General features: G+C 46.4%; 1 protein-coding gene across 2 annotated transcripts in view; it reads right to left on the reverse strand.

Moving 5' to 3' along the window:
• Positions 1-13,038, reverse strand: part of pstpip2 (proline-serine-threonine phosphatase interacting protein 2) — a 176,989-nt gene that overhangs the window by 75,987 nt on the left and 87,964 nt on the right. For both annotated transcript variants that reach the window (XR_005460206.1, XM_038793379.1), the window contains exons 5-6: positions 6,599-6,705; positions 1,667-1,729 (exon numbers count right to left, since the gene is read on the reverse strand). Coding sequence is in view for 1 of the 2 variants with exons in the window: in XM_038793379.1 (XP_038649307.1) it covers positions 1,667-1,729; positions 6,599-6,705 (170 nt within the window). In the remaining variant the exon portion in view is untranslated. The remainder of the gene's footprint in view (positions 1-1,666; positions 1,730-6,598; positions 6,706-13,038) is intronic.

A 13,038-nucleotide genomic window follows, 5' to 3' on the forward strand; every position in this document is an offset into this window, starting at 1 on the left:
TTCGCCCCCCACAACCCAAAAATGTGCAGAGCAGGTGGATTGGCCACACTAAATTGCCCCTTAATTGGAAAAAATAATTGGGTAATCTAAATTTAAAAAAAAAAAAAAAGAAGGGGTGTTCATAACATGGCCAAACGGGTTGAATATCAACCGGCAAATCCTTCCAAACACGCCTATGGCTGGTGGTAAGAATGGGAAGGACTCCTGGTCAGCAATGCTTGATGTGAATTGGAGTCCCTCAAGCTATAAACCTCTGGTGATAGACTAGAGATTAGTTGCGGGAATAACTAGCTATGGAAACAGATGAAAGTCTGCCTTCTGTGTGGGAAGAGAATTGGGATTAGGACAATTGTTTTTCCTGTTATATATATGACATGGACTTGGGCACAGTGTTCAGTATTGTAAGTCAGTGGATGAGACAAAACTAAAACATGGTAAATATGGGACAGGGTAATAGCAGACTTCAAAAGAGCATAGAGAGACTGTTGTAATGTTTTTTACAATAATAGGCATTAAATTGCATTTTAAGAACAAGTGTGAAATGGTGGAGTTTGGCAAGAACAATGTGGAGAGACAGTATCATCCAAATGGAATGGTGAGGGGAGAGTGGCCAAGAGCAGAGGGACTTCAGGGTGAATATATATTCACACGTCCTTAATGCCAGCAGTTAAGAAAGGATATGGATGCTTGGCCTTGAATACAACAAAGTTATGGTAAACCGTTCCAGATATCTGGGGCTGGATGCTCCGGTTGCCGCGCCGAAATCGCGTTCGGCGATGGGCCAAAAAAAATCCAAATTCTCGACAGAATTGGGGGCGGCGCGATGCTCCAGAAGCTCCGCCACCTCCAGAAGCAGCATACTGACAGAGTACACCGCGCCACATATCCACAGCCTCATGCCATTGCCTGAGGCCAGCTCCCTTATGCTCTGCCCCTGACCGGCCGAGTTCTCGACAGCGTGGACTCAGTCCAACATCGCCACATTGCCATCGTCGGTGGAGGGCCGATCCGCGGGTAGGGGGGACATTATTCGGGGCTGGGGGCACTGGTGGAGTGGTCCGGGGGAACGCGAGCCGGCCGTGGTGGGGTCTATTTCGCAGGCCGGGTCCACGAGCGGAATCCACCATGAAGCACGGTGTGGCCACTGCAAGGCACTGTCGCGGTTAACTTTTGCGCACTGGGGCTGCCTTTGAAAAAGGCGCCATTATCTTCAAAAAACTAAGTTGCTGGTGGGGTGGACTTAATAAGATGGCATTGTGGGAACCGTCACTTGACATTATTTTTTAAAACCTAATCCCAGATGAAATGGCGGAGAAAACCACTGTTGGCATCAATGCCTCTTTTCCGGCCCTCAGTCTTAGAAACCCAACTTTTACACGAGTATAGACAGTAGGTTGTAGATTTAACATAATCATCAAAATCTCACACACACACAACACACATACACATATATGCCACAGGAACGTTCAAAAGGCAACTGAACATATACTTGATGACAACTAATTTGCAACTTAATTTTCCCCATTTTCAAGTCTTTTCCAACAGACAGTATGTGAAATGGACTGGCCCAAACCTATATAATGGCGGAACGTAATGCATTACCATGGGTAACAGACTAGCACCAGTTCATTAAGGGGAAGAAAATAAATTAAAAGTAAACTCTTACATCCATAGTTTTCTTGAAGAATGCTGTCTTTTGCTTGTGCAAATTTTCCATACAATGTTCGGTCTGAAAAGAGGAAAGAAATAAGATAACTGGAGGAAAGTTGAGATGTTGTTTCCCCTTCTGGGGGATATCCAGAAGTAGGTGGCACAGTTTAAAAATAAGGGGTCTCCCATGTAAGCAAGAGATGAGACAGTATTCCTGCTTTCGGCTCAGACTCAATGGGCCAAATGGCCTCCTTCTGCACTGTATGTTCTTGTTCTCTCAAGAGTAAGGGAAGGTTGGAAAATACGGGATTCTTCATATGATAAAGCAGACAATTAGAGAATTATTTACGACGGCTATAGAAGTTAAAGCAACTATAGCAGTATGAATGGTGAGCAAGAAATAAAGCTTTAAGGGCGTCTGATTTTAGAATTCTCTTCCCCAAAGAGCAGTTGAGGCTGGGGTATTGAATATATTCAAGGTTGAGATAGACAGATTTTTAATCTACATGGGAGTCGAGATTAATGGGGGACAGTCAGGAATGGGGAGTTAAGGCTGCAGTCAGATCAATCAAAGCTAACTATCCAAGGTAAAGTAGACATAGTCCCAGATGACCATAGGCTAATTTCCCCTTTGAGGGGGAGAGCCGACTGGTGGTGGTTTAACTCGAGGATCACTACATCTCAGGCGAGGAGCAAGGTTGAGAAGGCTTCATGTTGTACCTAGCCGGTAGGGGAATTGAACCCGCGCTGCTTGCATCACTCTGCATCATAAACCAGCTGTCTAGCCAACTGAGCCAAACCCCCTGACCTTGCCTTTGTTTCCTCCAGACTCAGCTACTCGTGTACTCTTGGCCCGTTTTACACTTTTGTTCCGTCCAAAAGCAAAACATCGATCCAATACTGTACCATCCATATCCTAATTCGCACCAATTCCTAATCGTCCTTGATGACCTTAAAGTTTTCATCCTTGTTTTCAGTTCCATCCACGGCCCCTCCCTCCAAATGCTGTAACAACCCTACACATCTCTGATTTCCGAATGATCCTCCTATTCGAACTTCTTTGCGGATCCCTGTTTGCACATTAATTGAGCATATTTGTATGTAGGTTTTGGGCATTAACTGGACATTCGCTTGTACACAAGAATTGCAATGTTTAACTCTGTAAATTAATATTGAGGCATGCAAAGATTGGTTCCAGTCCTATCCTTCGCCAGCTGGCTCTCTGGAACTGAACTGTGCTCAAACAAGACGCAGAGTCCAAGCTCCAATCCACCAGGATCCCAACTGAACGCCATTGAAATGGGCCAAGAACAGACTGCCTCATCTTCCGGATGGAAATAGGGACAGAATTGCCTCCAAAAGAAGCTTGGGAATCACAGAATGTGTCTCTCAGAGAATCAAATGATGGCCTATGTTTATTTAATATTATCAGATTTGGACGTGGGGATAACTGTATCCAATGGGCGGCCCATTCCTGAGGTTCTGGTGGAGACAAGGGGCTGGATTCTCTGATTTGCAGACTAACTGCTGATGCCAGCGTGGGAACAGTGGTGTTTTACGTCAGACAAATCGGCGGCCCCCCCCGCACCAATCCTCCATCCGGGGGTGGCTAGCCCCGGCTTTGCCTGCATATACGGCCGCAGAATTGCCAGGTCCATGGCCGTGCATGCGCACGGAGGCAGCCTTTGGCGGCTGCGCCGTACAACATGGCGCCAGCTGCACGCGGACCCTGCCTGCCAGATACTGTCCCCCAGTAACCCCCTCGCCACCCCCGGACCACCTCCCACCAGTGTCTCCAGCCCCTGCCGAAGCCCCCTCTGCCAGCGGAACAGCCCCCCCTCCCCCCCCCCCGACTGAGGCAGCGCTGGACACAGTCTGCAGCCGTCACACGAGGTCCCCGAACGATGTGAGAACACGTGTCCCATGCCGTCAGGAACTCAGCCCATCAGGGGCGGAGCATCAGGGGAGGGCCTCAGGTGATGTCCTGAGGTCATCCATATGGCGTACTTACCGAGCACGCCATTTTGGAGGGGACGGAGCATCGCAAAAGCAGCGTCACCTCTGATTTCCGTGCAAACGGGAATTCTCCGGCCGGAATCTCCAAAGCGATTTCGGCGTCGGCAACCAGAGAATCCCGCCCAAGGTGTCTACAATTGTATTCATAAAAGGTTCAAATTATTCACAGTGGGGGGACGGCACAGTGGTTAGCACTGTTGCTTCACAGCGCCAGGGACCCGGGTTCGATTCCTGGCTTGGGTCACTGTCTGTGCGGAGTATGCATGTTCTCCCCATGTTTGCGTGGGTTTCCTCCCACATGTCCTAAAAGCCGTGCTTGTTAGTAGAATTGGACATCCCATAGTCACCACACTCCAGCGCCTGTTTGGGTACACTGAGGAAGAATTCAAAATGTCCAATTCAACTAACAAGCACATCTTTCAGGACTGTGGGAGGTAACCGGAGCACCCGGAGGAAACCCACGCAGACATAGGGAGAACATGCAGACTCCGCACAGACAGTGACCCAAGCCAGGAATCGAACCCTGGCTACTGAATCGAACTGGCTAACCACTGTGCTCCGATCCATTATACTATAAGACCGCTGGAACATCCCAGGTATCTCTGGTAACAAAAGTGGGAAATCAAGTACAATATGTTTAATGCACCTAAACCCATTTAATGTTGAAGAAGATAATATTAAATTGCTGAAATAAACAAGTGTAACAGCATGTTCCCCATTTACAGTGCATCGCTAAAAATACACATTAAAACAAATTTGAAAGTAAATGAGTAACCAAATTGCAGTCTTGATTCCTCTTTCCTGTCAAAAGCCCGCAGCAATCTCCAACTTCCTTGTTTGAAATGTAATTAGAATGAGTCATATTTTGTGTTTTTTTTTAAATGATGTTCTGTGCTCAAGACGTTGATGCTTCAAAGCAACATCATTTCAACAAAATGCTTCTCCCAGCATCTCGCACCCCAAAGACACTCGCAGGGAAAGTTCTTGGGTGACGATGGTAGTAGCAGTGGAATTAAAGTCATGACCGATGGTTTAATTGCAGGGACTGGAGGAGGCCATTCAGCTCCTCAGGTCCATTCCGGCGTTCAATTCGAGAGCAGGAGCAGGAGGAGAGAACAAAACACAAAGAATAACGCAGCACAGGAACAGGCCCTTCAGCCCTCCAAGCCTGCGCCGATCACAGAGGAGATTGACTTAAGGACAGAAAATGGAAAATTGTGGTGGATGGTTGTAAGAACTTGGACGAGCAGCAGGGCCGGGGAGATGAATCTTGGACCTGGTACATCTGCTTCTGGGCCCGTTATCACATAGGCCTCCTTTGACCCTCCCACACCCCTTGGAATCCTCCTGAATTGGGAACCACATTTACAGTGGGGTACAACCGTTTTACATAGGTTTAGCAAAACGTCATAGATGTTCTACTCTGTGCCTCTATTTATAAAGCCCATCGAAAGTCCAGTTTTCAAAATGATATACTTCCCGTTTTGTCAATCAATTACAAACTTGGTCCTTCATATTATGCAACCAGCTCAGCTTCTTTGTACCTGGCCCTGTGCAATATCCAGACTGCAACATCCCAAAACCTGAATTCCCAAGCACCGCAAACAACGAATCTACGCACCAGTGAGAATATCTTGAACTAACAATGATATATTCTATTGGGGCAGGATTCCTGGTTCTACTTCCACAGTTTAAAAATGGTAGAATCTTCCGGGAACTTAAAACCGGCCAATTTACGCGCAATAATGTGCTATTTCCATCTACACGAGAAGGCTTTGTTGACAGAAAAAAGACACTTTCCTTATTTTAAACTGAAACTAACCAAACTTACAAATGCCCAGCATGTAGCTTATAACAGGAGGGCAAATGCAGATGCCGGACATCTGAACTATAAGCAGAAAATGTGGGAAATACTCCAGTCCGGCAGCATCTGTGGAGATTGAATCTGATTCTATGCTTCAGGTCCATGCTTGCACTAGTTCTGATGGAGGGTCAGTGACCTCTGTTTCTCTCTGCACAGATCCCGCCAGACATGCTGAACATTTCAAACACTACCCGTTTCTGCTGGAGTAAAAATAACCCCTTTTGCCAGCCCCCTCCAAAAAAGCATTCAGACTTTTTCATTCCCCAAAGCAAGAAACCCAGCAGCAGCAGTCTGGGATTGGATTTGGCACAACAGTAAACATAGAATTTCAAAAAGCAAAGATTCAGGTATGAAGAAGGTATCCAAGCCTGTGATTCTGGAATATGTACCTCAATTCCATTTACCTGCTTTTGATCTTTACAGTGGATATGGTGTACATCAGCTTCAGGAAAATATTACAATTAAGGGGCATAGAAGGATAGAAAACCAAAATAATATTGGTTAGAAAGAGAGCAGTTTATCCGAATGGTTAGAAGTTCAAAGTCATGTCCTACTAGGTTCAATTCTGTTGCCACTTCTGGTCACTGTGTATGTAGCAATGATTTAGGGTTCGAGTAGTGGCGTTAATTTTACAATAGGTATCAAAATATGAAGTATATTTAATTCTTTATACGATCAAGGGAAGTTGCAACAAAGGGATTTTGATGGTTCTTAAAGCCCTGTTGCTGGTAGAGGTTTTGAAGGGGTGAAGTATCTTATGGATACATAGGCAGTATCTAGCAACTAACAGTCCAAGAAAAGAGTTTCTGTTCATCATCCTGCGCGCACTATCAAACACTTGCCTAGATATCAGAAGCCGGACAGATACTCACCAGGCCGCAATAAGCCAAGATTAATTTAGGACAGGAGTCTAAAGTAAGGAGATCAGAGTAACTAGATTCAAAAAGGCAAGAATGAAAAGCAAATAAAGCAGCCTTTTCAAGAGAAGCTGGGGAAGAGGGAAACAAAACAAAAGGAAGTGAATAGGATAACAACCATAGCTTTAAACAAGATGTACAACCAGATCACCTTTTTCCGGTGATCTTTTTGCTTTTCCCGAAATTCCTCCAGTTTCTTCACCTCTTCACGTAAGCTGCCTGCCAGCTGGATGTGCAACAGTCCCACATTCTCCATCTCTGGAAGAAATGAAGCGAGGCAAAATTAATAGCTCTCCATTAGTACGCTTGCAATCCACTCCCAGTGTTTCAGATGTATTGGTTGAGGATCAGGCAGAAATCAGAAGCTTGTGATTGACGGTGAGGTGCGAGAATATTAAGATTTATGACCAATTGGTATGTGAATATTTTAGATCTTGCGGCCAGCAGGAAACAGGTGAGGACGATGGTGTTAACAACATTGATAATAACTTGCGGGTTGGGTGCGTCCACATTATGCTGAAAGGCATAACATTTTTGACCAGAGTGTTGAGCAATAGCTGTAACGTTTGTGTAGCCACATCTGAAAGTAAAAGTGGTTGGGGAGCTGAGGCAGAGTCTCATCAGAAAATTCTGCGAATTGTATTAGGAAACCAGACGAGGAACCACAAATGTCATAACCTACCCACGGGGGTTACGGGGTGGGGATGATTGTCTTCCCCGTATCCCTTGCGGAGTATGATCTCCCTCATTAAGAGGGTGGGGTAAGCTTTATCCATTTGTATATAAGGTCGGCCAATTCGACACTGACCATTAAGACCCAGTTGGGATCTACCGGGAACTGTGTACTATAGCTTTTCTTCAAATTAATTTAATTTTAATTTTATTTTTCAAATTAAGGGCAATTTAGCGCGGCCAGTCCACCTACCCTGCACACCTTTGGGTTGTGGGGGTGAGACCCACGCAGACACAGGGAGAACGTGCAAACTCCACACAGACAGTGATCCAGGGCCGGGATCAAAACCGGGTCCTCAGCGGCGTAAAGCAGCAGTGCTAACCACTGCACCACCGTGCATTATAGCTTTGTTAATAAAACTACGTTTCTTTGATACAACTCGGTGTGGACACCCCGTGACTTCATAAAACCAACAATTTTTCTATTTGTAAACTGTGAGGAAATGATACTTTGCTCCAGGGGTGATTCCAGTGACAAATAGGAAGCTGTCATATTAAAGTAAACTTTACTATTCACACATGAGTAACCACATTAACATCATAGAAAATAGCTTTTCAATTAATAGTTAAACAATTCTTAAAATAAAAAGAAACACTTTAATTACTAACTTCTACCGTCTCTATCTCCAATTAAGCAAAGCCCATTACAGGTCAAAAGGCCCTGGTAAATAAAGTTAGCCAACACAGGGATACTTGCTGTACAATTGTGCAGATATTTCCTTTCAGGAAATTAGAGACTCACCCTTTCAGGCACAGCCTGCAAATCCTTCTGTCTCTGTCAGACTCCTGCACAAGCTTACAGCGTTTTGCAAAACTGCTGCTCAACTTAAAAACTCCTAGCATATTGCCAAACCCAAATCAAACTGCAAAACTACAGACAGGCCTGGCTGCTCCCATTAATTATATCATCTTTATCCCACTCAGAACCCTACTCCTGTATTCAAATCCTTTTGCAATGAAGGCCAGCATACCATTTACCTTCTTTACTGCCTGTTGTACCTGCATGCTTACCTTTAGCGACTGGTGTATGAGGACACTCGGGTCCCTTTGCAAACACCCCTCTCTTCATTTATAGCCATTCAGATAATAATCTGCCTTCCTGTTTTTTTCAATGAAAGTAGATAACTGCACATTTATCCACATTATGCTGTACCTGACAACATGATAGAGAGGGCCGGCACCGAACTGGACGTGAAAAGGAGGAAATGGGAGGAAGCACTGCACAGGGTCAACTCCACGTCCACATGCGACAGGCTCAACCAAATGGAACTAAAAGTGATACATAGAGCCCACTGAACAAGGACGCGAATGAATAGGTTCTTCCCGGAGGTGGAGGACAGATGTGAATGGTGCCAAGGAGGCCCAGCCAGCCACGCCCACATGTTGTGGTCTTGCCCCAGGGTACTAGACAGCCTTCTTCGAGGCGATGTCCAAAGTGGTGGGGATGAGGGTGGAGCCGTGCCTGAAAGTGGCGGTCTTCGGGGTATCAGATCAGCCAGATCTCTTCATGGGGAGGAGGGCAGACGCCCTTGCCTTTGCCTCTCTGATCGCCCACCGTGGAATCCTGCTTGTCTAGCAGTCAGCGGCACCACCTAAAGCTGCAGACTGGCTGTCCGACCTGTCGGAATTTGCCATCTGTGGGTCGGAAGATGGCTTCCTCAAGCCATTCACCCGACTTTTCCAGGACCTGTTTCTGGCAACACATAATTAAAGAAGAAGCCAGAGCTAAATAGCCAATAGCCAGGACATGACAGAAGAAGTGAGGGAGGACCGGGGGGAGGTGGGGGGGGGGGGGGGGGGGGGGGGGGGGGCAGTGGCCACAACAACCATAGCAAGGCAAGAGAGTCAAAAAAGACGGGAAGAAAACAAACAATGGCCGAGTCCGAGGCATCCGCACCGAGAAATGTAAATAACATTAGGGGCAGCACCCGGGTGCCCCCTCCACCCAGTTTTATTGTTATAGAACATAGAACAGTACAGCACAGAACAGGCCCTTCGGCCCTCGATGTTGTGCCGAGCAATGATCACCCTACTTTAAACCCATGTAACCCGTATACCCGTAACCCAACAATCCCCCCATTAACCTTACACTACGGGCAATTTAGCATAGCCAATCCACCTAACCCGCACATCTTTGGACTGTGGGAGGAAACCGGAGCACCCGGAGGAAACCCACGCACACACAGGGAGGACGTGCAGACTCCACACAGACAGTGACCCAGCCGGGAATCGAACCTGGGACCCTGGAGCTGTGAAGCATTGATGCTAACCACCATGCTACCGTGAGGCCCCAAAAAAAAGAAAAAAAAGATGGGGGGGGAAAGAGACCCCCCCCCTTTCCGTTACGAGTTTCCTACTTCCTTTGTGTTTTGTTTTTATGTGTACATATCTATCTATTTATATCCTGCACAAAACCCAATAAAAATACTTTTTAAAAAAAATACTGCATCTACCATGAATCTGCCCACTCACTCAACTTGCCCAAATCACGCTGAAGAATCTCTGCATCCTCCTCACAGCTCAACCTCACAGCTCAGACGCCCAGCTTTGTGCTAAATTTAAGATATTATATTTAGTTACCTCATCTGAATATCTGGGGTCCCAGCACTGATCCCTGCAGTACCCCAATAGTCACTGCCATTCCTACTCCTGTTGTTAATTCCTACTCTTTGTTTCCTGTCTGCCAACCAGTTTTCTATCCATCTCAATACACTACCCATAATCCCCCGAGCTATAATTTTACACGCTAATCTCTCATGTGGGACTTTGTCGGAAGCCTTCCAAAAGACCAAATAAACCACATCCACTGACTCTATCGGATCAACTCAACTAGGTACATCCTTGAAGAATTCGAGTGGATTTATCAGGTAATTCCATGCTGATTCTGTCTGATTCTGCCATGTTTTCCAGGTGCTCTGCTGTAAAATCTTTGATAAGGACTCTAGAATTTTTCCCACTACCGACATCAGGCTGACTGGGTTATAACTCCGTGTTTTCTCTCTACCTCCTTTTTTAAAACAGTGAGGTTACTTTAGCTCCCCTCCAATTTGTAGGAACTGTTCCAGAGTCTAGAGAATCATGGAACATGGCTACCTAATGCATCGACTATTTGTAGGGCCACTTTCTAAAGTACTCTGGGATATAGATCAGCCTTCAATCCCATCAATTTCCCCAACACCATTTCTCTACTAATATTGAATTCCTACCGTTCCTCCTTCTCACTAAACCCTGCATTCCCCAACAGTTCTGATATGTTATTTGTGGCCCCATTGTGAAGACAGAATCAAAGTACGTATTTAGTTGGTCAGCCATTTCTTTGTTCCACATTATAAATTCCCGTTTCTGACTGTAAGACATAGGAACTCAGAGTCATTCAGCCCCTCGAGCCTGCTCCACCATTCAATATGGTCATGGCTGATCTCCTCTCGGTCTCAACTTCACTTTCCTGCCCGTTCTCCATAACCCTTCAACCCATTACTAATTAAAAATTTGTCTATCTGTTCCTTAAATTTACTCAATGTCCCAGCATCCACTGCACTCTGGGGTAGTGAGTTCCACAGATTCCCAGCCTTTTGAGAGAAGCAATTTCTCCTCATCCCTGTTTTAAATCTGCTCCCCCTTATCCTAAAATTATGACCTTTCATTCTAGAATGCCCTACAAGAGGCAAAATCCATTCTATGTCTACTTTGTCAATACCATTTATCATCTTATACACCTCAATTAGATCTCCTCTCACTCTTCGAAATTCGAGACAAGAATCGGCCGAAGCTACTCAACCTCTCCTCAAGACAAAACCCTCATCAATACAGTGAACTTCCTCTGAACTGCCTCTAATTCAACTACACCCCTCTCAAGAAAGGGGACCAAACTGTACAGAGTACTGGAGGTGTGGTCTCACCAATACCTTGTATAGTTGGAGCAACACTTGCCTACTTTTATGTTTTCACTGTAACTTCATTGCAGCGTTAATGTAAGCCTACTTGTGACAATAAAGATTATTATTATTACTCCTTTCGCTGTAAAAGGCCAAAACTCCATTTGCCTTCCTCATTACCTGCTGTACCTGAATGTTAATTTTCTGAGATTCATGCTCGTGGACACCCAGATCCCTCGGCACTGAAGCACTTCGCAGCGCCTTTACATTTAGATACTAAGGTGCCTTTCCATTTTTCCGGCCAAAATGGAGAACCTCACACTTATCCACATTGAATGAATCCGCCAATTCCCTTCAACGGTATCCAAAATTGTTTATTTGTTTAACAGGGGAATATCCACAGGAGATTCCTGCACTGCCTGCCTAGTCCTCTTGCTCTGCCTGGTGGTCACCCATTCCCTTCCTGCCTGTGAAGTCTGAGCCTGCAGTGTGACCACCTCTCTGTATGTGCTATCCATGATACTCTCCGCCTCGTGGATGCTCTACAATGTCCCCAGCCACCGCTCCAGCTCACAAACCCGGGCTTGTGAGCTGGAGACATGTCCAGGCACACATGCTGGCCCCGGGAACTGGAAGTTTTCCCTGCTTCCCACATGGAGCACAAGGAGCAAACCATGGCTGTGAACTCTCCCATGAATTACTCCTTTAAATTAAACCTTTGGAAGATGCTTAATATCAAATACTCTAATGTCCTTCTTACTACAGAATATAACCCCTCAAAACTATAAACCACTTATACTCTATAAGTGATAAAAGTAGTAAATTAGAAACCTTAGCCCTACTTACCAATTAGCTTGAAGCCTCTATTGCTGCAGCAGGGCAAGACTACTCTGAAGATTTAAAAATTTAGAAAGCAAAAAAAAGAAAAAAGCACCACTTTCCCCTTTGCACTGAATTCCCACTGTGCTCCAAATTCCCGATGCCCACACTCACTCTGGTTGTGTCTCACTTAGGATGTGTGCTCTCCCACTGCTCATGTGCAAAGCTTACTCCTTCATTTAATCTTCAGAGGCAGAATGAAGCTGGGGAACCGGCATCCTGCACCGGCTCAATTTCGCTCCCATCCACTTCTGATGGGGCTGGATTCTCCAAAAATGGAGCCTGTCCCCACGCCAACGTTTCACTCTGGACTTCCTTTAAGAAAGTCCTGAGTGATTCTCCCATCTGCAGGGGGCTAGCAAGGCCCAGAGTGCTTCTCGCAGCTCTGGCTGCGGTTACGAGGCCCCGCACGTCCGGTCGGGGGTCCGTGCATGCGTGTGACATGGCGGACTCAGCCGGCGGCCCTGGACCAGGAAAGAAGGTACCAACGATCGGCCACGCGCCACTCTACATTACCTGCCTAATCGGCTCCCCCCCGGCCACACATAAGGCCCCCCCGGTACTTGAACCCCCTGCCCCCCACCAGGGCGGCCGTAGACTGGGTCTGTAGCCGCCACTCGCGGTTCCTGTCGGCCGATACATGGTTAGAACTACGCCGTCGGGAACTCAGCCAGTTGCGCATGGAAAATCGCTGGGGGAGGGCCAATGTCCCCCTACCTGCGCGCGCACGACTCCTGAGTGAATCGCTTCAGCAGCGCCGGACACGATTTCCGGGCGAACGCCCATTCTCCGGCCCCGCGCTGAACACGATTTTGGTGCGGAGGCGCGGAGAATCAAGCCCCAGGTCTGCTTCAGGAGAAAAGGTACCAATTCATGGCTGCCGAATCCGTTTTTGGTAACACCATGATAAAAACACAGGTTGACGCAGGTGAGGTACTGCAAAGAGAATTCTGTTTCTGTTGTGAGTGAGCATTACCTCAGTTTGTCCTGGTTTTCACTTCTGAAAATCAGGTCACCCTACTCTGTGTCAAACAGTTTCTTCTGCTCGCTGTGCTAAATCTCTTGCGCTTGGTCATGTATCCACTGTAGCATAAAGGGTGAACAG

Source organism: Scyliorhinus canicula, chromosome 3 (assembly GCF_902713615.1).
Source record: "Scyliorhinus canicula chromosome 3, sScyCan1.1, whole genome shotgun sequence".
NCBI lineage: Eukaryota > Metazoa > Chordata > Chondrichthyes > Carcharhiniformes > Scyliorhinidae > Scyliorhinus > Scyliorhinus canicula.